Raw genomic sequence first — 24,695 nt, forward strand, 5'->3', positions numbered from 1 at the left:
AGGAAAGAGGAGCAGGCCGTCTCAGACCCTGCTAAACCCATAAAGTTCAAGAGCAAGTGCACCCTGAGACGGGCGGCCCAGAGATGGAGAGAGCAGCTCTTCTAGAGATGGTGACTGCACCACTCCTCTCAGAGGAGGACCCAGTTTGAGGATGCTATGTCTTCTCACAAGCCTCCTGCCGACCGTGGAGCCAGGTAAGTGTTGCACCACGCACTCAGACCCTTCTCTGGGACACTGTGCCTTCTGGGTCGGGTCCCTGTGCTCTCCGTCCTGTGTCTCGCTGCCTCATTCGGACCATCAGACTATGTGATTCAGTTTGCCGGGCCTCCCCCCAAGTCAAGTCACCTTTATTTATATAGCGCTTTTTACAATGCAGATTGTGTCAAAGCAGCTTTACAGTGATAACTGGTGAATAAATTTGGCTGCACAGAAGCTCTACAAGAAAATGGTGTCATTGTCCAGCTTAAGTAAATTCAGTATTGAATCATTCCTTTGTAAAAAATCAATAGTTATTAATTTAGTTAATTTATCTATACATCAGCTCTGAAGAAAACAGTGATGCCATTGTCCAGCTCAGTTCAATTTGCATACAATGGAGTCTATGCAGGCAGATTAAAAATATTGTTGAATATCAAGTGAAGCTCAAGGGTATTCTGTTCAACCGCATGCTGGGCAAAGATGCTCCTATCTTGAGGGCGGAGATTGCAGATCACAGAGCCGGTCCCTCCAGCCGATATGAAGACAGAGTTCTACGGCCTTTACTTTATTGTAACCAAGAAAGGCGGTGGGTTATGGCCAATCTTGGATCTGCGAGTTCTGAACCGGGCCCTTCACAGGCTCCCGTTCAAGAAGCTCATGCAGAAACACATTTTCTAATGCATCCGTCTCCGAGATTGGTTTGTAGCGACTGACCTGAAGGATGCGTACTTTCATGTCTCGATTCTTCTTTGACACGGACCATTCTTTGCTTTGCATTCAATGGTCATGCATACCAGTACAAAGTCCGCGCATTGTGCCTGTACGTGGACTGAATGCAGAGCTTCAGGACCTCAGACCAGCTCTTTGTCTGTTATGGAGGCCAGCAGAAGGGAAAGGCTGTCTCTAAGCAGAGGTTGGCCGACTGGATAGTGGATGCCATCGTCTTGGCATACCAGTCCCAAAGAGAGCCGTGCCCCCTGGGGGTGAGGGCTCACTCTACTAGGAGTGTTGCTTTCTCCTGGGTGCTGGCGCATGGCACCTTGCTGACAGACATCTGTAGAGCTGGGGGCTGGTCGACACCCAACACGTATGTGTCAGACACATAAATGATGTCTCTTACTGAAATATGTAGTAGAAAACCCATGAAAGATTTATGTTATTTAAAAAACCCATGACATATTTTGATAAAGTGAAGAGAACAAAGAAGCGGATCTTTAGGAAGTTTTATTATTCGTCCACATTCTTCACAACTTCCCATTCTTTTCTCCTCTTATCGCTAGTAAAGCAATAAAGACTTACATTCTCTTGTGGCTCATCGACTGAAAATTACAACCAAAAGCTGCACAATGTGGCATCGTATATTATATTCCGAGTTGTGTTGCGGTAAAAATAGCAATAGAGTAATGTAAGAAGCTGACATTGTGCAAACATTTAATGTCATCGACATAAAACGCAAACAAAATGGCGCCGCCCATTGTCCAAATATGTCATGGATTTTTTAAATAACGTAAATCTTTCATGGGTTTTCTACTACATATTTCAGTAAGAGACCTCATTTATGTTATATTAATCCATACATGTCTTAATACCAGGGGTTCCCTTTAAGTGATTTGTTTCATCACAAAAGTAGTTTATTGAATGTACTGAATCCTCTTCTCCATTGGCATCCATTCAAAAACAACTGACACACATGTTTTTTCATAGTTCTTTTTACAAAACAAATGGTTTCAAATCAGCTTCTCAACAATAAACAGTAAAATAATGTTCAATGATGCAAACTTCATCAAAAATAAGACACATTCTGCTGTAAAGCAGCTATACAGAGGACAATAGTGTCATTATTCAGCTGAGGTCTGTTCAGTGTTGATTCAGTTCATTTCATTAACTGTGTAAAGTTCATCAATTATGAAATGAGTTCAATTCAGCTATAAGCAGCTTTACAGAAGACAATAGTGTTGTTGACTGAGTCAGTTCAGTGTTGATTCAATTCAGCCTGGTTGAGTTAGTTAGTAGTGTGTTGAAACTGGCGATCATGGTAAGGGGCGAGACATTTAACAAACAAGCTCGAAACATTTGACCAATCACAGTACACTGCTCCAACCGACCAATCAGAGCACATTGTGCTTTTCAGAAGCAGGGGCTTCAAAGAGACAGGAAGTAAACAGAGCGTTACTGACAGACTGGGAAGAGAGGAGCTGAACAATGGAGAATATGAGGAAAATAATCAACATTCAAGCAGGAAAACCTGTTCTTGTAAACTTGATTAAGGGCATAACATGGGCACAATACAGTACATCCTATTGACATAAAAATAAAATCTTAATATATGCCTTCAATATTTTTATTATCTTTCTTGTTCCAGTTTGTACTATTAGTGTCTGAAACTTTGTATTGTTTCACTTCTTCTGCTATTGCTTGCATAAAATTAATCACTTGTCCTTATTTTTAAATTTGTTAAAAGTGATATATAAGTGCATATGTTAAATGTAAATATATTTTTAATTTGATTTATTATAATTATTTTTTAATTTATTTTTATTATTTTATTGTAACATATGTCTGATCTATTGGCACCTATTTCTCAATCCTACAGTCTTGTATATAGTCATGTCATGTCAAAAAACAAACATGTGGCAGGAGTTTTCTCATTAGTTTCAGGTTCAATACACGCAAGGAGCACAAAGGCAACAAAAGCTGGAGGATTCTTCATCCATCATGTACTTCCCCGAGTTGGGTGGGTCCCTGCATTCAGCTATGAAGGCCTGCAGCTCTGATAATGGAGCTCCACGCTTCTGGTAATGCTGCAGTTAAAGAGAGAGCAGCGGTGAAGTGTGATTATTCATGCTGCTTGCTGAGACTATTAGCACCACACAATATATCCTGAAGATGTAAACATCTAGTTTCACTTGTAATCTCTTGCACCACAGCTGCAGTGTTGTTGCGAGTTGTATAAAGTAGTGTTGTCAAAAGTACAGACTTCAATACCAAGTCGGTACTGAAATTTTAAAAATGTGATGCTTTGAGCACTGTTGAGGGGATTTATAAACACCTCTGATTGGCCATTGAGTTCACACGCTCAACAGATATGTCACTGATTGGCTACAATGATCAACACTTCAAAAACTTGCTGTAAATAGACATCTTTGGCGCTCTTTACCGAGCGCTTACACAGATACACAAGGGAGTGTTTGATATCCCTAATATACCCGCTGATAGACGGCTGCTTTCAAACGCTCAGTGAAGAGCGTCATTGATGTCTATTTACAACACGTTTTTGAAGCGTTGATCATTGTAGCCAATCATAAACATATCTGTTGAGCGCGTGAACTCAATGGCAAATCAGAGGTGTTTATGAATCTGAATTTTTAAAATTATCGACTTGGTATCGAAGTCTGTACTTTTGACAACACTAGTATAAAGCACTAACCGAGTAGCAGGCTTTAATAAACTCACCTTGATGGTTTCATAAGTGTCTGTGATAATGGCAATGAAGAGGCTCAAAATCATGTATGTAAAGAGTGCGATGAAGCTGTAGATATACATTCTGCTGAACAACCACACCAGATAGGTCTTGTCCCGGAGCTTTTTGAAGGTAGAGTAGACTTCATCCCCATTAATCAGGGAAAAAAGGCAGTAAGCTGCCATGTTAAATGTTCGAAACTGTGAAGAAATAAGCATTATTATCCTTTTCTTAATCATTTCATTTAAATGCTTAATTCATCAGGCTTAAAACTGCTTAAATGGGTAGCTGACATTACATGCTGTTTATATACTATTGTTACACAGGGAGAGAGAGAAGGAAGGCAGAGACAAAGATCTAAGTGCAAGGACTAATTGAACGAAAACAAAGCAAAGCAAAACCAAGAACACAAAGAGGACGGGGAACAGGAACATGAGCGACAGCATCTACAAACATCAACAACTGAAAAAGTAGCCAAGGAAACACAAGGGGTAACGAGCTTAATGAGATAAGGAGGCTGACCTGTGGGAGAAAATCGACAGGGAAAAACTACAATGAACTTTTTAATATTGCTCACGTTTTCATGATGTGGCCCCAAAACGATCCATCCGCAGAAGCAGTAGCTGAGATAGATCATAACAGCGCAGAAGGAGAATCGAATGGCATTAGGAAGGGCAGCCTGCAGGGTGAGGATGAGGATCTGGAGCCACAAAAGAGACAAGAAAAGCAGACTCATCATTGTCTTACATTAATTACGAATCAGACTGAACTTGTTCGTAGTTAATGAGATGAACTGAGGAAAGACATCATTTGCTTTGCCAATGACACCTTTTTGTATTATATCAACTTAACACAATGACAATAAATGAGTATCTTACATAATATTTCTGAAAGAAACTCAGATAACGCATTACTCCAATCCACACAAGCATTGTAGCTGTGCCCAGCAAAATACTGCACACGTCATAGTTCGTCAGCTCCTGAAAACAAGACAATTACTGAACATTAGTGCATAGATCTGAACAACTGTACCTGTCTGCTCATATGATGAGGAGACTGTGGCTTATTTCTGTTTAAAGTCCCCCATGATGCTATTTTAAAGCTCCCTAATTTTGTTTTGTCTTATAATAGGTTTACATGCTTCAATTTTCTTATAATATATACTGTACTGAGCATCACCTCTTTTCCCTCAGTGTCTGAAACTCTTCAGTCTCTCTATACCCCTCCTTTCCGAGAGCCTCTGCTCTGATTGGTCAGATGGCCCAGTCTATTGTGATTGGTGTACTCAACTATATATATATATATATATATATATATATATATATTTAGTTACCACTTGTAGTGCACTATGGGTTCAAATGTACTATAAGTAGGATCTAAATACAATTTTTAAATACAGAGGTAGTATATTAAAAGCACATTTTAGTTCATATTTCATGGTGTCTCAAAATAGCACAGTTGAGTACACTTAGATGTTCTGAAGACTATCTTAATAAGTACTAAAGAAAATTTTTTAGTATATTAAGTACAAAATTAGTGCATGAAAATAGAGCACTTTAAGTACATTATAGAAATGTACTTTTTTTCACTTGGGTCTGTTGTCCATCTCTTGCTCACCTTGCTCTGTATGCAGATTTTGAGAACTGAACCTGCAATACTCAGCGTATCACTGATGATGATGAGAATGTACCAGCCATTGATAAACTCCATTCTCTCAGACCAGGAAACTGTTTTATGGTGGTGAGTGGACACAAACGTGGTGTACTCCTGAGGAGAAAAGACATGTATATGACATGTTAGCTGTTCCTATCGACATATTGTTACATGCCCCTGCTCCTGATTTTTTTTTTCCGTTAGTTTAGGATGGTGATTTGGTCTCTGTTTACTACATGGATTTTAGGCTTAATGCTTTTTTTCATTCTATATGATTTGGAGTGCAGATTCCATTTCCTTTTTTGATCTATATACACTATATGGACGAAAAAAGTATTGGGACAACTGACCATTACACCAACAGGGACTGTAATGGCATTGCATTCTAAATATAGACATTAATCTGGATTTGGTCCCTTATTTGCAGCTATAACAGCTTCCAATCTTCTGGGAAGGCTTTCCATCAAGATTTTGGAGTGTTTCTTTGGGAATTTTTACCCATTCATCCAGTAGAGCATTTGTGAGGTCAGGCACTGATGTTGGACGAGAAGCACTGGCTCACTTCCAGTTCATCCCAAAGGTGTTTGATGGATTGAGGTCAGGACTCTGTGTGGGCCAGTCAAGTGCTTCCACACCAAACTCATCCAACCATGTTTTTATGGACCTTGCTTTGTGCACTGGGGCACAGTCATGCTGGGATAGAAAACAGCCTTCCCCAAACTGTTCCCACAAATTTGGAAGCATAGCATCGTACAAAATGTCTTGGAAATGTTTGTAAATGCAGACTGCATGACCAGATGCCTGATTTTATACACCTGTGGCAATGGGTCTGAATGAAACACCTCAGTTCAATAATTAGGAGGTGTGTCCCAGTACTTTTTTGTTATGCATGTTAGCTGCGTCTCATTTTAAAGGCTGTGCTTGGTTGCACAAATCACACGACACAGGATAATTACTAGAATAAGTCAGTCTTTAAAGGATTAGTTCACTTTCAAATGAAAATTAGCCCATGATTTACTCACCCTCAAGCCATCCTAGGTGTATGACTGTCTTTATTCTGTTGAACATAATCGCAGAAATATTAATAAATATCCTGACGCATCCGAGCTTTATAATGGCAGTGAACAGGATCAACAAGTATGAGCTGAAGAAAGTTCCTCCATCCACATCCATCCATCATAAACATACTCCACACGGCTCTGGAGTGTTAATAAAGGCCTTCTGAAGTGAAGCAATGCATTTGTGTAAAAAAAAAAAAATCCATATTTAACAAGTTATGAAGTAAAATATCTAGCTTCCGCCAGATCACCTTCCATATTTAAATTACGAAAAAACAGAAGTGGCGTCACGTCAATAAAGCTTTTTCCGTAAGTTGAATAGGGAAGGTGAAGGACGTAGCGTAAGCGTTTTGAACTGCGAAAGTTTTACATTTTCTTCATAAGCAGAATATGGAAGGTGGTCTGGCAGAAGCTAGATATTTTATTTCATAACTTAAATTGAATATGGATTTTTTTTTTTTTTTTTACACAAACACATTGCCTCTCTTCAGAAGGCCTTTATTAACCCCCTGGAGCCGTGTGGAGTATGTTTATGATGGATGGATGTGGACTGAGACACTTTCTTCATCTCATACTCGTTGATCCCGTTCCCTGCCATTATAAAGCTCGAATGTGTCAGGATATTTATTAATATTTCTCCGACTGTGTTCATCAGAAAGAAGAAAGTCATATACACCTAGGATGGCTTGGAGGTGAGTAAAGCTTGGGCTAATTTTCATTTGAAAGTGAACTAATCCTTTAATAACAATACTCCGGGAACTCAGGAGAATCACTGGAATAAAACAGTATACATCAACCAAGTAAACTAAGACAACACGGAACAATGAACAGAGGAAACAAAGGGCACACATACACTTAAATACACATGGAAACCTAATTAACAGAAACAGAAACAGGTGTGTAAAGTAATCAGGAACCAAAGGAACTAAAAAGGAAATATAGATGGGTAGGCAAACAGGGAAAACCAAAACAAAAACACAAACAAACTGGACATAAGGTTACTTTTCTGAAAGGAGACATCCTTGATGACATATGTGGCAGACAAATGTGACCACCAGAGGGCGCAGCCTTCAAAATGAGCCATAGCTCAAAGTTTAGTTCTCTGGTTTCATGGATCCTACACTTTGTAAATGTCTTGTTCAAACTTACTGTACACCCTGAAGAGTTGGCAGAACACAAAAAAATGTGAGTTAATCAATTGTGCTCTTGGTTTGCTCAGTGGACTTGCTGAGTAACTCTAGATCTGCACTTAATGGGACAGACCGGGAGACTTACTGACTGCAAGAGAACGCCTGTGTAGACTGAGCGTGTGCAGAGGATGAGCGAGAGCAAACAGGAGCAGATGACCACACAGTCAAACAGAACAATGAGCCGGAAGTGACTGTCTGCTGGAACAAATACAGCAAAAGAGACTTTTAGACATTAATCTTATTATGGCACATACTAGTTAGCTGCTACATGGACAGCAGGAATAATTATAGGTGATTAGAAATGTATTCAGTGTCCTCGTTTTCAGTTGTTCAGCCATTGGATAACTGATCACATCAATGTGTTGAAAAAAAGGAACAGAAAAGTGAAGTTAGCTTTAGGAAAACTTCTTTCTGGTATTATTTGCAGATTGGTCACTTGGTTTCATATTTAGTATCCAATCATTCATACATTTTTGAAATCTGTCTGAAGTGTCCAAATACTTTGGAGCCACTATATATTTATGTAATGTCCTGTTTATTGATGACTGTGATGACCACAGTGTAGTATGTGATGACCACTGATTTTCTAGAGAGGAAGTGTTTGTGGGAAATGGTCCAGTATCACAAATCAACTTACTTGAGCCAGAAACATTCCAGTCCTTACAAACATTTATCTGTACATGACTGCTTAAAGATATCTTGATTTTTCCACTGTGTGCATTGTCAAACATGATCTGTAATCAAACACAGCACTGAATCAGTCAGTCATTCTCTAGTTAACATTGAGAAATACAGAACTTTTCAGCTTGTGACATGAAGAAATTAGTTGACATGAAAGAAATTAAAACCAAAATGATGTAGAAGAGGAAAATGTATAGCTTTCATGTGACTAAATGTGACAAACCTCTATTAGCCAATCCTGGAAATTCTGGCAAGTAAAATCTTTTGAAAATGTTCTTTTTGAATTCTAAATCAGAAACCATCTTTCTCTGAATGTTAAGGAAATAGAGACTTACTAACACTTACATTAATGTTGAAGTCATAGCAGTCAGGAAGCTCTTGATGTCGTACTGTTTGAAGGTTGATAGCCTTTACTTTAAAATGGATGTTTACTGCTAACAACCTGGGAAATGATCACAGAATCATTTCGTAAATAACAAACTCTATACAATAAAACTGATTAATGTTTTTAAAGAAGAATGCAGTGTACACACCTTTGAAAATCTAAAGTGAGGTTCATGTCATTTTCCAAACTATCATTCTTATAGGGTGATATGGGATAAATAGAAATACATTCTGCAAAATTAATATAAAGAAAATTATATTTAAAAGATAAATAAATACAAAACAATCAGCTATAAATCCAGAGACCAAAACCCTTCAAAGAAAAATCTATTAACATTACGACACATTATGTAACAGAAACCCCAGATCTAATAATGTAACAGTGTGCATCTACTATCTAGAAAATAGTGCATAATATCTATATCACTCATCTGATCTTTTCCACAGAATTTTGATAAAGTATGGTACAGACCTGTCTCTACATGTGGATCAATATTAAAGGTCTCACTGGCAGGTGAAATGTTAGCATGTCGATAGAAGTCTTGACAGAGGGACAGGGGGGTGAACATGTCATCGATCTTCTCAAACGCGTGATTATCTACTGTCAGGTTTTGTAGGTGTAGATACTAAAAAAATTGAACAATTTATCAACTATAAAGCAGTTTCAGTCACGTCACTCCTAAGACATTTAAAATGTTAGCAACTTAATATTTATTTGAAATTCAACCTTGCATATGCAACCTAAAACATTCCCTTTCGAAGTGGAACTTTGATGCTATGTCATGGTGTTGATGCTATAGGAATTATATATGGGTGGGTGGGGGGTGGGTGTTGGGAATCCTTTTTTTTTTTAAAGAAAATTTCCTCAGCGGTCATCATTTATTCTTTTACGACTTATAGACCTGTGGTCTGCAGATCCTGTTCCCTCCCACGTCCCAACTCTCAAATCTACGCCTTCTCCGCTGGTCCTGTCTGGCTGTTTTGATGCTCTGGTCCTGTATGGAGATGTTTCTCCTATAACTCCTTGGTCCCATCCCCTTTGCTGGTTCCGTCCAGTCCCCTGGATCCGCCGTCTCCACTGGTGTCATTCAGTTCCTTGGCTCTGCCCCCGTCGCCAGCTCCATGCAACTCTCCAGCTCCGCCTTATACTTCCCAATCCCCAGCTTGGCATGGCGTTGCGATTTCCCAGCTTCACCCATGTCTCCACCTTGGCCTATCAGCCTGTCAGCTCTGCACTCCCGCGGCTCCACCGCGGTCCATCAGCCCATGGCTCCCTTGTCCTTCCAGCTCAGCCTCGGTCAGTTGCCATTCTGCCCCCGCATGGGCTTCCTCCGTCTCTCTCCAGCTTCCCATCAGCCTCACTCCCTCCGCTGTTGCCCCAGTCTGCCAAACCCCCATCTCCGCCTCAGTCCCGTAAGCCAGCGGCTCCACCTTGGGCTTCTGGGGCGTGGACCATCAGCCTCTCAACTTTGCCTAGGTCTTCATTGCTTTCGGCTCTGCCTCCATCAGTCATCCCTAGGTTCCACCCAGACCTTCCGCCAAAGGCTCCTCTTGTCGTTAACTCCGCCATGGTGTCTTCCTCTACTGGTTCATCCTGGTCCATGTCCGTCACCAACTTCATGCCCACCTCCAAAGCCCCCTCCCTCCGTCCACAGTTGGATTATCAGTTACGGTGCGAGGACATGCCTTCTGGGAGGGGAGGCTACTGTTATGAACTCTTTTTTTTATATTGTGTTTTGTTTCCTTTTGTTCTTGTTTCTCCGCTCTGTTTAGTTTCATATTCCTTGGTTACTGACTATGTTCTCCTATGTTTCTATGGCTACTTATGATTTGCACCTGTCACTCTTTATGTTCACTTTGTATTTTTACTCCCAGTTCAGTTCAGTCCCTGGTCGGTTTTTGTTTGTAATTTGCTGTAGTAGCATTCTGGGTGAGTGTTTGGATTATAAAAAAGACTTGAATCTGCTTCATGTGTGCTTAACACAGTGTGACAGTGACCCAAAGGACTTACCCTTCTGATTACGTAGAGTATGTGGTCATGGACTTCGTGTCTTGTGTACAAGGCATAATCTTTGTTGCTGTCCTTGTAATTTTTCAGGAAGAAATGTTTGAAGGCAATGAGATTTTCCTCTTTAAAGGTGACCATCATCCCGTTGCTCAATCCAAAAGAGATTAACTGTGATACAAAAACAAAAGATAATATGTTATTTCAATAGTCCACTTTAGACATTCTACTAACTATAAGTAACTTTGCAACTACATGTCAACTAGCAGACATTAGACTATTAGTAGACTGTCTGCTTAATATCTGCTAACACTTTATTTTGATGCTCCCAACAGACATTTTAGTGCTGCTCAACAGACTATGTTAATATGTAAATATGTGCTGTGTGCTTTCCTTTCAATAATAAACACACAACAAAAATGACATCGATGAGAAAACAGCAGATAAAAAAGCATCTGATCACAGCGACGTGGATATGTTTGCATGCTCTGCAATTTGGCACTCCAGTCAGTTCACATTATGTTTATTTATATACCACTTTATACAATAGATTGTTTAAAAGCAGGCAGCTTTACAGTATTAAACATGAAAAAACAGTATTAGTGTCTCTTTAAATTAGAATTACAACTACATTTTCTACTATAAAGCAGATCTCTAGTGTGTTCATGTTTTTAATCACAGACGTCTGACCTTGAGGGACTGAACAGAAGAAATAAACTGGAGAAGATGTGCGATTTTCACGAAGGCAGAGCCTCAGAGCCACACCTACCTATTACGTAATTGCCATGGACCAATGGTAGTTCGAAGGAGTTTACCAGCCAGAGCGAACATTTCCGGAAAGTTCGCTTTGGCAAGTTGTTTGGAACTCCTGAACCGAACACAAAACAAAGTACCTTTTGGCCTGATTTTATTCTAAATGACGTCACACCAATTCATTCTTCGATTTCACTATCAGTATATCAGAGACTTAACACTCTGATTAACTTCTTTCTGTATGAAGCCCCTCCTTCTGAAAAGCATGATGCGCTCTGATTGGTCAGCTGGAGCAGTGTGTTGTGATTGGTCAAGCGCTTTGAGCGTGTTCGGGAAGAACAAAATATCTTCACAGATATTGTGAAGAAAACTCAAGACTACAATGAAGGTGTTTCAGGGAGTTCATAAACACTGACACTGATATAGAGAAGAACTTTATGTTGAAGTTTTAGAGTGTTTTTATGCTCAAACAGCAACATAACACACTAAAGAAAGTTAAAAAAAAACAAAAAAAAAACATAATAGGTCCTCTTTAAGCTTCTCATGTGACAGACTACAAAAACAATTTGATAAATCAGTAGTTCTGGGGTAAATAACATTAATTAGTAAGATAATCACATACCTGAATGGTAATAATGGCAATCTTGAGTATCTGTAGAATCATTTTCCATGGCTTACGACCTCTTGCTCTGTATTTCTGGCATGGACTCATGAAGAAATATTTTAGTTTTCTCCTGAAGTTTTCTACAAACTGAGGGTCCGCATGTGATTTATCTGTCCTGTTGCATTCCAAGTTATTATTTGAAGCACTACACGAAAAAGGCTCCCCGTCAGTCATTTGTGCCAACTCACTCTCGTCAGAGCATCAGACTGACTCGGCACTTACCACAGACAGGGCTTTTCTACATTTGAGGAACTGAAGCTGTTGTCTTGCAGTTTTCAAACTGGCAGAACCAGAGCTCATCTTCAAGTTGAGTTATCTATCAGTGCTGATAAAAGTTAAAATCAGATAAAGTCACATTTTTTAAATCACCACACCGCAGAGCAGATGATGTGCAGACTAGAGAGCAGGTTGTACAGCATTCACTACATTTGTCTGTCACTCTTTATGGGTGTGGCTGTAAAGTATAAAAAATATGAAAATGCTATGATATCCCTAAATAAGAGATAAATAACATAAAAATTAATGCTTGAATCAGCCAGAATCTGTTCCCTTAACATTAAAGAGTTAGTGAAGTCAATCAAGCTGAGAATGAATTCCTTCATCACTTGTTCTTCAACTCATCAGTGCCACATTCAAACATTATATTGACTGAGATTTCACAAGCATGGCTACCGGCATAACACGTTTTCAAAATTCCAATCTGACAGTTTCATCACATTTTGTTGACAGTTCATAAAAACTGAGAGATGGTTCTTTATTTATAACTTCAAGGTAACTTTTAAGTTTTTTAAAACACATTTAACAACACATTTTAGCATTATTGTAAAATAAGTGTAATAAAACCGTGTGTGATGTTTATATAAGTTCATATGGCTGTCAGTATGAAAGATGTTATTTCTATAATGTCCTTGAAGGAGTAAAGTCATTCAGTATGTGTATAATAATTAATATAGCCTACACAGATCAGTCAGTTATAATTCATTTCACATTTAAAATCCCCATATTATATTTTCATGGAATCTAAATAAGTGTAAATTTAATTATGAAAATGTATTCCTTAACAGTGTCAGAAAAGTGCCATCATTTTCTACTTGCTTTTACAATGCAATGTACAATATTTCCAGCACATCAATACTTTAATGAGGACCTATTATGTTTTTCTCCATGTTCAACTTTCTTTAGTGTGTAATGTTGCTGTTTGAGCAGGAAAAAGGTTTCCAAAGTCTTCTCTATATCAGTGTCAGTGTTTCTGAACTCCCTGAAACGCCTCCATTGTAGTCTTGAGTTTTCGCCACAATATTCCTCATTTAAATAATTCATACACAGAATAAAGGGGCGGGGCCTGGATGAGTTAGTTAGTAGTGTGTTTCCCAAATGACCAATCACAACACACTGCTCCAGCCGACCAATCAGAGAACATTGTGCTTTTCAGAAGGAGGGGCTTCATAGAGACAGGAACTAAACAGAGCGTTACTGACAGACTGGGAAGAGAGGAGCTGAACAATGGAGAATATGAGGAAAATAATCAACATTCAAGCAGGAAAACCTGTTCTAGTAGAGCCCAAAAACTAAAAGATTTTTAAAAGAAAAAGGCCATAATAGGTCCTCTTTAATATTACCATCATCATCATGAAATCATTTACTTGTTTGAGTCTTTGTGAGCAGATCTCTGACAGTATGTGTAAACATTCAACAGCAGCTAGACGGTACAACTAAAAGAAACAAAATACAGGGGTCTTGAGGTGTGTTTTTTTTAACCTAAAGGCATAAAAAATCTAAATCAAATATATATTCTGTAAAACAATGAAATTATAGAATAATATCCAAACTGCTGTGGAAGTGAACGATGACCACAGCTGATTTACAGTGAAAAGCAGCCTCAATTTCAGTGGTTACTGACAGAAAGATATTAAATGGCTTCAGAAGCTGTATGTGTTGGGTGATACCGGGAGTGTCCAGTAGATGGCAGTGGAGCATTTTATGTAGGTGAATCAGAGCGGGCAGTGGGTGGGCGGCACCTTGTACATCTATGGCTACTGAAATGGGTTGTGAATAAAGAGACCATCAAGATAAAATCCACAGTTTTCCTTTAGTATCCAAGATACTACAGCAGACATTTGGACATGCTTGGTATTTTTATGCTGTTTTTGTCCCTATATGAATCTGACAGTCCCAGATATGTGAAGAAACTTCTCTTCTGGTGTTCCAGAAAATAGAGTCATACAAGTTTGGAATGATTTATAATGTACCTGTTGAGCAGACAAAAAAAATGCTCAAACTCGCAATAACAAGCTGTTATTACTTTAAATCCAAAATCATGCACTGTAAAAACAAACCTACAGAATCTACTTGAAACTGAGGTAATTTGTACCCATTTTGTTTGGGCAGACTTCATCCCATGTGATAAGTCTACCTAAATTTAACAGATGAGGTAAATGTCAACTTAACATTTGTCAATACAATACAAAATACAAAGAGTGAGTAATATGAACTCCTGTTTGTTATTGTACGCTTAAAAAAGCTTCTGTTTGCAAAGAACAAGAAGTTACTCATTTCTGCACTGATTTCAGTACAACTATTGCTCACTGAATGGAGCAAATTACACTGAACTCAATTCATGCAGCCACCCACAACCTCACCACACGCTTTACTCTGCAGCACAATGAAACCACAAAAACTTCAACATAAACTCGGTTAAATGTCAAACTTAACAGCAAATAAACACTTAATTTCAACATTTACTCTCTTGATCCAGCCCCATGTAAAGCATGCTGGAAATTAAAAATGAAATGCCCAGTTTCAGTTAATGCTAAATAACAAAAAGATTTAGATAGTCCCAACACAAAAACAGACTTCAGTAGATTGGATGGTTAAATTAACTCTTCCCCCGCCAGTTTTATTTTTAGGTTGCCAGCACCAGTATTTTTGATCTTAATCACAAAACTTTCATGGCCGCCAGAATATTTTGTTGCATGAATATATAATTGATAAGAATGTTGCACGATAATTCATGGCCTTGGATTATCCTGCTTATTTACCAGGGTCATTTGCCAACACTGACAATCTAAGCTCTTATTGATGTTTTCAGCGCAATATTTGACAAGAAGGGTTAAAATTTCCTGATGATTTACTCTCCCCGATGTCATCCAAGATGTTCAAGTCTTCCTTTCTTCAGTCGAAAAGAAATGAAGGTTTTTGAGGAAAACATTCCAGGATTTTTCTCCATATAGTGGACTTCACTGGGGTTCAACGGGTTGAAGGTCCAAATGTCAGTTTCAGTGCAGCTTCAAAGAGCTCTACATGATCCCAGACGAGGAATAAGAGTCTAATCTAGAGAAACCATCGGACATTTTCTAAAAAAAATAAAAATTATATACTTTTTAACAACAAATGCTCATCACCTACATCACGCGTGACCTTTCCAACGTGATTACGTAATGCGTGGAGCATCACAGAGCAGTGCAAGACGAGCATTTGTGGTTAAAAAGCATATAATTTTTATTTTTTTTTAGAAAATAGTTTCTCTAGATAAGACTCTTATTCCTCGTCTGGGATCATGTAGAGCTCTTTGAAGCTGCACTGAAACTGACATTTGGACCTTCAACCCGTTGAACCCCAGTGAAGTCCACTATATGGAGAAAAATCCTGGAATGTTTTCCTCAAAAACCTTCATTTCTTTTCCACTGAAGAAAGAAAGACATGAACATCTTGGATGAAATGGGGGTGAGTAAATTATCAGAAAATTTTCATTCAGAAGTGAACTGATCCTTTAACTAAAGTTATCATGAGCATTGAAATGTTTGAAGCGGATGTCATAACAAATGTCAGTAGACCAGGAAGATTTTAAAAGAGTAGTTCATTCATAAATCCGTAAGATCTTACCTTCATTTTGTGAAAATACAAACTGGAACACAGAACGCAACTAGCGCAGCGCTGAAAAGGGGCGGAGCTACAGAAGGTCTATAAATCAAAAGAAAGAATAGAACCTCTGCTTTTAAACAACAACAATAAAAACATTTTATTCTAGCTTCATTCATTATTATCAACACTCGAATGTGGGAAAGTTTCATAAAAAAAATATGCATTTTCGAAACAAAAAGCTGAGAAAATCATGTTTTTGTCCATAGATGTAGTAGATCGAGTCCATCAACACCCCCAAAGCTGTTTCCTCTTCATGGGTTCGACAGTTCATTCAGTAACGTTAGTCAGTTTGGATTTATATTCTGTTTAATGTTTAATGATCATGTTAGCATGTGTGTAAACAACTTCTATCCGCTCCTTCTGGTTTACAAAGATCTTTTTCTTTGATTGTTTTTGGATCTGGAGATGCTGTACTATTTCAGAAGATCTGTAACAGCGCCCCCTACCGTATAACAGTGAAAACACAGATTTTGGGAAAAACTTGTCAATGGCGGGGAAAGAGTTAAGCGGAAACAAAATGTTCAGCAATTGTGTTACTTTAACTCAGTTTAATTAAGCAAACTTAACAAGCAGCAAAAAAAATGTTAAAGTGTGACTATGCTTCAATTGGTGAAAGACATAACAGACTAATGGTTTGGAAAATGTTCTGAATCTCACACAGTGATTGTGTTGAAAGGTTACGTTACGACATGTTCGGAGATAAACAACGCGAGCGCAACGGCTGGAAGTTGGCGTCCCCGCTGCTCCCTGCACTTCCACAGACAGCAGCATCTGCATCCTCCATCTCCAGCTCCTCCGGCAGCGCTGGAGCTCCAGGGTCTCCAGGTTTAGGAAGACTGGATGATGTTGTGGAAGACACGTTCATGCTCCCGGTGCCTCCACAGCCCGACAGAGCCTCGTTCCCTCGACCCGACCCGTAGCGCAGGTTAAAGGATCCTGTAGCAACTGAGGCGGATGTACTTGCTTCTCCTTCAGGATGGTAACATATAGTGGAGTACTTGTCATAGTCCAAGTCCAGTTTGGAGAAGTCATTGGTTGCGCTTTTTGTGCTTGAATAACCCGAATTGGCTGAGGAGCCTGCTGTAAAACATGAAAATATGGGGTTATTTAATATTGTCATGTCTGGAGGCCTTACATGATAAACAAGAAACTTTTCAAGTAACATTCAAAACCAAGAAACTTATTACAAATACTTAATAAATTACACCCATACTAATAGTTATGAATGCAACTTCTTTTATTAACCACAGTCTCCAGATGTTGAAAGCTTTTGGGAGAGAGTTTTGGGTGATATCATATTATATATACACACACACACACACACGCACACATATATGTATGTATATATATATATATATATATATATATATATATATTATGATGTAATTTATTTTTCATGTCTATTTTCCTGCTGCACCTTTAAAGGGGGCATGAAATTTTAAAGATGTTATAATAATGTTATCAAGATTTTTTACACCAAAAAAACATCATAATTTAGAAGTAATAAGCTATTTTCTATCCTGTTTTTGATCCTCTCTTTCAAACACACTGTTATGATTTAAGACTTGGAAGTTAACACCCACTGCTGTGATTGGGTAACAGTTTTGCATATTAAAATGATTTTTAACGTCCCTGCGATTACACGTGTGAAACTGTTTTGAAAACTTCTGATGTTGAAAAATGGCAACGGTGAAATTCAGCCACAGTCTGATCCCGAATAAGAAGGCAACGTAGTAACGAACTTACACCTCAAATACCGCGGATCCTTCAGTCTATGACAGCTTGGTAACTGATCATCTTTACTTATATTTATTCCTTATGTTTTTGTAAGGTAGTATTTTATTACACTATATTAGTGTTGAAACGAAGATGCAACAAAGGTTTTTACCACGTTACATAGTTGGAACATTTGCCAACTATGAAACATTATTGTGTATTGAAGATTATTTATCAATCTTGGTTGTAGCAAATAAAGTACTTGAAGTTTCCAGTTATATCTGACCGGATAGCTTGCTGTGTTTCATGTAAACGAATTATAATGAATTATGTCGCACTGTTGTTCTTAGTCATTGTTCATAATCTTCAGTAAAGTAAAGTGAGTACATATCAAATGACCTGTAACAGACAAAGCAATAGTGACACATGGTAAAAACTCACACTTGTGTGTTGTGACATTACTGTCAGACCCAATATAGTCGTCACTGCATCATCTTTTATTTTCAGTCTCTCTGAAAAGCCTGCGTCAAACTGTGTTGTTTAAAAATGAATCCACAGTAAAATGAAGCGAACAAATGAACAGTGTTTTACTAACATGATTCTGGAACTTTGTTAAAATAAAGTTCATCCACAAATGAAAATTATCCCATGATTTACTCACCCTCAAGCCATCCTAGGTGTATATGACTATCTTCTTTCAGACGAACACAATCTGAGTTATATTAAAAAATGTCCTGGCTCTTCCCAGCTTTATAATGGGAGAGAATGGTAACTGAGATCTGGAAGCTTAAAAAAGTGCATCCATCCATCATAAACGTATATGCATAATAAAACAACCATCTGTTTCAAGTTAAGATTTAAATCTGAACAAGGTATGCTGCAAAATATAACTATTAACCCTATAAAGCCTACTGCATTGTATTTGATTTGCAAATTTCTAAGGCCTATAAATGATCAACATGATCAAAACTTTGCTGATAAACCTGTCGCACACAATCTACTGCTGTCCTTCTGTCGTCTGAATAATAGTTCAGACTGTTTTAGCAAATAAAAAGTAATTAAAGTAATTGCACAAACGTCCACCTTCAGCTCGTGCTTCATGTCTTTTTGCTATGAAATCTGCACTGATTTTTATCAAGTAAACGTAAGAATAACTTGATCATAAAACTAAGTATTTAAATATCATCTTACTAAGAGATTACTGGCAGATATTTATATGCATTTTATGTAAGTATCTGCTATCCTGTTATAAAGATCACATTGATTTACATTACAAGCATTAGAAATGGCATATTTTTCCTCAGTTTGGGCCTCTAAATAAATTGGAGGTTTTTTTTCCCCTCAAGCTTGAGCTCCATATTCTCACTATATCATATTATATGAGCCATAAAAGCCTAATACTCAATCTAAAGCGTTCATCGCTGCCACTTCATTCTGTGGCCAAAAAAAGTCACTGTTTTCATCAGCATCAGCTCGTCTATGGGGGCAGTTGTGGCCTAGTGGTTCGAGAGTTGGACTTGTAAAACGAAAGGTTGTGGGTTTGAGTCTCGATACTGGCAGGAAATGTAGGTGGGGGAGTGAATGAACAGCGTGGTCAATATGTGTACTATAAAAATAAGTTTCAGACCTTAAAAATTCCTCCTCACTGCAAAGTAGCATTTGTTCAATCCAAGCTGGGCATTTTCTACTTCCACCACAATAATATTTATGTGTATACACGCACTAATTTTCATCAATCGTAATGAATCCAATCCGATTTAGAAATTGTTTATATGAACCCTAAATGTTGCAATCTGATTCACATGTTCATTTAGATGTGCATCACATGTGTTCAGAACAAAACTAGTCAGTCACGTGTTCAGAACTGAACTGTCTTTGTCTTGATGGCAAATCTAAATATATGCATGCTTGTATGATGTAAAATATACACATCATGGCACTGCACATATGCAGAAAGTATCCTTCAATCCAATGGAAATTTCATTCAAATCTGATCAAGTTCACTGGGGTTGACTGAGGTGTTTATATGAAGGCTGTTCAATCCGACTGAGTCATCCATCTAATTACTAACAGATTATTTGTTTCCATGTACGTCACACTGAGGAGGAGGTGATGTTTTTGTTTTGGAGCACTTTGGTTTTACCATTACTAAATTTTTAAGTGATAAAGGCATGTCTTGCCTGACAACTTGTGGTCAAAATGACCAAAACCTGTCCTAACACCAGTGTAAACTGCCCTTTGAGATCGGAAAGTGTGTCCTTTCATCTCGTAAAAAACAAGAACATTTTTATATATTGTCGCTGTTGAGCAGAAACCTCATATATATGAAACAGCTACTTTTCAGGAAATGGAAAAAACTTTTTTTTTTTAATAATTAGACACAATGTTGTCAAAGTTGATACTATTATGGCTTTATAAATGGTCAGACACTTGCATGTGTATTATTAACAACCATATAAATAATGTTTTACCGAAATCAAGCTTTGTCCAGTATATTTTGGATATACATGTTTTGTCTGTCATTAGAATGGCCACATCTGAGGCATGTTTAATGTGTTTTATGTTTTAATCAACTTACAGGTTATAAAGTTTACTATAGCTATTTGTGGGCACTAAGTTTTTCCCGTCATTTGGCCAAAATCTCATCTTATTAAAGGATTAGTTCACTTCAGAATGAAAATTTCCTGATAATTTACTCACCCCCATGTCATCCAAGATGTTTTTGTCTTCAGTGGAAAAGAAATTAAGGTTACGCATTACGTAATCACGTTAGAAAGGTCACGCGTGATATAGGCGGAAGTACTGCGGTAGAGCGAAAAACTCCTCCAACTTCAAAATCGCCTGACATCGTTGTTTTACCTTTTTTTTTGTAAAGGTCGTTTGACTTAAGGCTGATTTATACTTCTGCGTCGAGTGTACGCCGTAGCTACGGCGTAGGCTGTGCGTAGCACGCGTAGCCTACGACGTAGCCTGACGTGCACCTCTTCAAAAAAATGTAACAACGTGTCAAGTCTACACAGACTGCAAACGCTGTGATTGGTCTGCTAGAACCCCTCCCTCAGGTCAAAAAACTGGCGCGGAGCAATCGGAGAAGATTGAGCGTTTTCAACTTCCATATGAATGAAAAAAGCACTGTTTCAGTGGACACATACAGTCAAACTGCAACAAAAGTCGTTACCTATTTGCCGCTTCTAGTTGTAAGCTTCTCTGACAACGTACATGACGAGCTGCTTCTTCTTCGGCTTTTGCCTTGATCCTCAACATGACCGTGGACACTGCCTACTAATGGTCTGCATGCACATCGATGCGGACAACAACGCAGAAGTATAAATGAAAACAGACGCATAGCCTATGGCACAGTGGCTCCGGCGTAGGTCCGATGCAGAAGTATAAATCACCCTTTAGTCTTTGTACGTTTGCTTTGTAAACACTGGACCGGTACTTTCGCCTACGTCACGTGTGACCTTTCCAACATGATTACATAATGCGTGGAGCATCACAGAGCAGTGCAAGATGAGCATTTGTGTTTAAAAAGTATATAATTTATTTTATTTATTTTTTTTTTTTAGCGATAGTTTCTCTAGATAAGACTCTTATTCCTCGTCTGGGATCATGTAGAGCTCTTTGAAGCTGCACTGAAACTGACATTTGGACCTTTAACCCGTTGAACCCCAGTGAAGTCCACTATATGGAGAAAAATCCTGGAATGTTTTCCTCAAAAAACCTTCATTTATTTTCAACTGGACAAAGAAAGACATGAACATCTTAGATGACATGGGGGTGAGTAAAATTGTCAGGAAATTTTAATTCTGAAGTGAACTGATCCTTTAAAGACGAAGTGCTTCACACAGGCTATTTAAGACAATAAAATGCTAGAATGCTAGACTAAGACACTTCTCCGCTCCTCAAATATACATTAGGGTTAGGTTAGATTAAAAAATATTAGCCTTTAAATATAAATATATAGTGTTTCTTGAGTAAAAACAGTTCTTTATTCACCTTTGCATTGCAAACAAACAGAGACGCTCCTAACTGCGTGCAGCACTTCATTCTCAATAGAGGCAGGTGGAGTTATGAGGATTGATTGACAGTTTGAGGAGCTAATAGAGTGAGGAGGTTTAGTCACAAGCTCTCTCTTTCCATTGTTTAAATATTTGCAAAACATACAGATGTAAAGGGGTGAACAATCGTAATGATTTATGAAAAAAATAAAATATGAACGAAATATGAAGGTACAGGGTTTCTGCCTGACAGCGACGGTATTTGATTCATGATATAACCCCTTTAAATAATGTTTTTTGTTTACCTTTTAAAGCTTCCAGTCTCTCATTTTTCACGCGCTGCACCTCATCTGTGATCTTTGCGATGATGAAGTTGAGTGTGCGGCCCCACTTGATAGACTCGATGAGCATGTCTAAACCCCGTGGGTTTTCTGCGAGGATATCCAACAGTTTGCTGGTGCGTCTCCCTCTCGTGGTCCTGCAGCTGATCTCCTCTGTGTCCTCTCTGGTCAGGATCTTCTTAGAGCGCAGGTAATCAAAGTGCCGCTCCGCGATGATCTTATCCACCAGGTATGGTCGTAACCGGTCTATGGCCTACAATGAAAAAGAACCAAAGTAAAATAATTACAGAATGACATTTACAATTAAAGAGGACTTGTGTAATGTTGCTGTTTGAGCATGAAAAAGGCTTCCTCCAGCGGGAGTTCTTCTCTATATCAGTGTCAGTGTTTCTGAAACGCCTCCATCTTGAGTTTTCTTCACAATATTCCTCATTTAAATAATTCATACGCAGAATAAAGGGGCGGGGCCTGGTTGAGTTAGTTAGTAGTGTGTCGAAACTGGCGGTTATGGTAAGGGGCGCCAATCACAACACACTGCTCCAGCCGACCAATCAGAGCACACTGTGCTTTTCAGAAGGAGGGGCTTCATAGAGACAGGAAGTAAACAGAGCGTTACTGACAGACTGGGAAGAGAGGAGCTGAACAATGGAGAATATGAGGAAAATAATCAACATTCAAGCAGGAAAACCTGTTCTAGTAGAGCCCAAAAACAACATCAGGACTTTGAAAAAATGTGGAAGATTTAATTTCACAATCCTTTGTATATTTACCATTACATATAACATAATTTAAAAGATCTTAATGGTCGTATCTAAATAGTTAAGACGAAATGTGGCCTATTATAAATCAAATATCTAGGTTTTTTAATCAGGCACAGAATAGTGTACATCTTAAAAGGCCTTTCAGCCAATGGGATCGCCCATTTGCTAAAGGCACACCTTAGCCATTGTTCGAAGAAATTAATTCATGATATTTAAAAATAGTATAAAGCAGATTCTCAACTCTAGTCCACGTGACTCACTTCCCAGAATGCCTTACATCTTTCCCTCCTTAAGGCATTTTTAAAGGAACACTCCACTTTTTTTGAAAATAGGCTCATTTTCCAACTCCCCTAGAGTTAAACAGTTGAGTTTTACCGTTTTTGAATCCATTCAGCCGATCTCCGGATCTGGCGGTACCACTTTTAGCATAGCTTAGCATAGTTCATTGAATCTGATTAGACCATTAGCATCTCGTTAAAAAATGACCAAAGAGTTTCAATATTTTTCCTATTTAAAACTTGACTCTTCTGTAGTTACATCGTGTACTAAGACCGAAGGAAAATGAAAAGTTGCGATTTTCTAGGCTGATATGGCTAGGAACTATATTCTCATTCTGGCGTAATAATCAAGGAACATTGCTGTTGTACCATGGCTGCAGCAGGCGCAATGATATTACGCAGCGCCTGTGACCCCCTGCTTGCACAGGGAGCGTGCCTTGTAACCATGGAGACATTTGTGAGAGACGCTGCATTTTTTAACGAGATGCTAACGGTCTAATCAGATTCAATGAACTATGCTAAGCTATGCTAAAAGTGGTACCGCCAGACCCGGAGATCGGCTGAATGGATTCGAAAACGGTAAAACTCAACTGTTTAACTCTAGGGGAGTTGGGAAATGAGCCTATTTTCAAAAAAAGTGGAGTGTTCCTTTAATTAGGGAGACATCTAAAACATTCTGGTATCCTGAAGATGGGAGATGATAAACGCTCTCCGTGTCTGAATATGCCTACTTCCATACTATATAGTAGGCAAGAACTAGTATGTCAAAAATCATTAAACTAGGTAAAAAGTGACCTACTACTTCTTGAAGAGATTCCAAATGTAGTACCTACTATACAGTATGTGATTTTTGACACAGCATACTACTTGTTTCACCCACCTAGTAGGGAAGTAGACATATTTGGACTTCAAGCTTTATGATTGGCTGACACGTGTGGAAAATCAGATGTTTGTTTACTCAGACAGTGATTTCTCATAACGAAGCAGGAGAAATACTCATAGAAATAACTTTTGTTTTTGAAAGCTGTTCTGAGCTACATATTCAATACATAAACAGTAATCATTGTGTCTAATATCCATATAATTTATCGCGTATTCCAATATAATTAATATACAAGCATGCCTGAAAGTTCAAGTGTACTTTATACTGTTTATAGCTCAGCTACACACTACGTAAACTGAAAGGATAAAATCTCAATGAACCGAATTAATTTGTACGCCCTTTTATATATTTCGATCAGGTTTATGATCAGCAGACCAACACCTCTTTCACTTCCACTTTATCGAACGCATAATCTGCCAAACTCACCGACATTTTCACACACTCATCTGTTTAACACACTTTCATACACATGACACTTACTTCCTTCTTTATATCGGCCATTTCGTCCTCCGTCAGGTGAGTAACCTCCATCCTCCTGTTATCTGTTTTTCACCTCTCTTGAGTTTTCAACCAGTTCCGGTAAGAAAAATATGACTACGAATTCCACGTCAAAGACGGGAAAAGAATGAAATGAGTATTTATATTATAGACGTTTATAAACATGCGATGGCGAAGCTCGAACTTCTCACAGAACTATAATAGTTCTCTAAAGTAAAGGGGAACTACCGGGATCTCCAACTTCCTGATT

General features: G+C 38.4%; 2 protein-coding genes across 3 annotated transcripts; both read right to left on the minus strand.

Moving 5' to 3' along the window:
* Positions 1 to 1,409: 1,409 nt before the first annotated feature.
* Positions 1,410 to 8,211, minus strand: LOC127498640 (mucolipin-3-like). Its single transcript, XM_051868250.1, has 7 exons — positions 8,197 to 8,211; positions 7,645 to 7,788; positions 5,276 to 5,425; positions 4,537 to 4,638; positions 4,236 to 4,358; positions 3,652 to 3,858; positions 1,410 to 2,999 (listed from the first exon to the last, which is right to left on the minus strand). The coding sequence occupies exons 1-7, from the start codon at positions 8,209 to 8,211 to the stop codon at positions 2,859 to 2,861; spliced, it is 882 nt and encodes a 293-aa protein (XP_051724210.1). The 3' UTR covers positions 1,410 to 2,858.
* A 6,058-nt stretch (positions 8,212 to 14,269) lies between these two features.
* Positions 14,270 to 24,693, minus strand: LOC127524722 (B-cell lymphoma/leukemia 10-like). Of its 2 annotated transcripts, none has more exons than XM_051916522.1 (3): positions 24,428 to 24,693; positions 21,990 to 22,278; positions 14,270 to 17,044 (listed from the first exon to the last, which is right to left on the minus strand). In XM_051916522.1, the coding sequence occupies exons 1-3, from the start codon at positions 24,476 to 24,478 to the stop codon at positions 16,650 to 16,652; spliced, it is 735 nt and encodes a 244-aa protein (XP_051772482.1). In that variant the 5' UTR covers positions 24,479 to 24,693; the 3' UTR covers positions 14,270 to 16,649. The 2 variants fall into 2 exon arrangements, with proteins under 2 accessions (XP_051772482.1, XP_051772473.1); XM_051916513.1 differs by having other exon boundaries at positions 14,270 to 17,047.
* Positions 24,694 to 24,695: the final 2 nt, after the last annotated feature.

This window comes from Ctenopharyngodon idella, chromosome 2 (assembly GCF_019924925.1).
Source record: "Ctenopharyngodon idella isolate HZGC_01 chromosome 2, HZGC01, whole genome shotgun sequence".
NCBI lineage: Eukaryota > Metazoa > Chordata > Actinopteri > Cypriniformes > Xenocyprididae > Ctenopharyngodon > Ctenopharyngodon idella.

Excerpts from the sequence above, each read along its gene's own strand:
- LOC127498640 (XM_051868250.1), bottom strand. Across the intron at positions 5,426-7,644 it reads CAGGCGTTCTCTTGCAGTCA|GAGTACACCACGTTTGTGTC; the intron begins GTAAGTCTCCCG and ends TTTTCTCCTCAG. Across the intron at positions 4,359-4,536 it reads GTTTCTTTCAGAAATATTAT|ATCCTCATCCTCACCCTGCA; the intron begins GTAAGATACTCA and ends TTGTGGCTCCAG.
- LOC127524722 (XM_051916513.1), bottom strand. The coding sequence starts at position 24,478 with ATGGAGGTTACTCACCTGACGGAGGACGAAATGGCCGATATAAAGAAG. Across the intron at positions 22,279-24,427 it reads TGGCCGATATAAAGAAGGAA|GCCATAGACCGGTTACGACC; the intron begins GTAAGTGTCATG and ends TTTTCATTGTAG. Across the intron at positions 17,048-21,989 it reads GAGACTGGAAGCTTTAAAAG|CAGGCTCCTCAGCCAATTCG; the intron begins GTAAACAAAAAA and ends CATGTTTTACAG.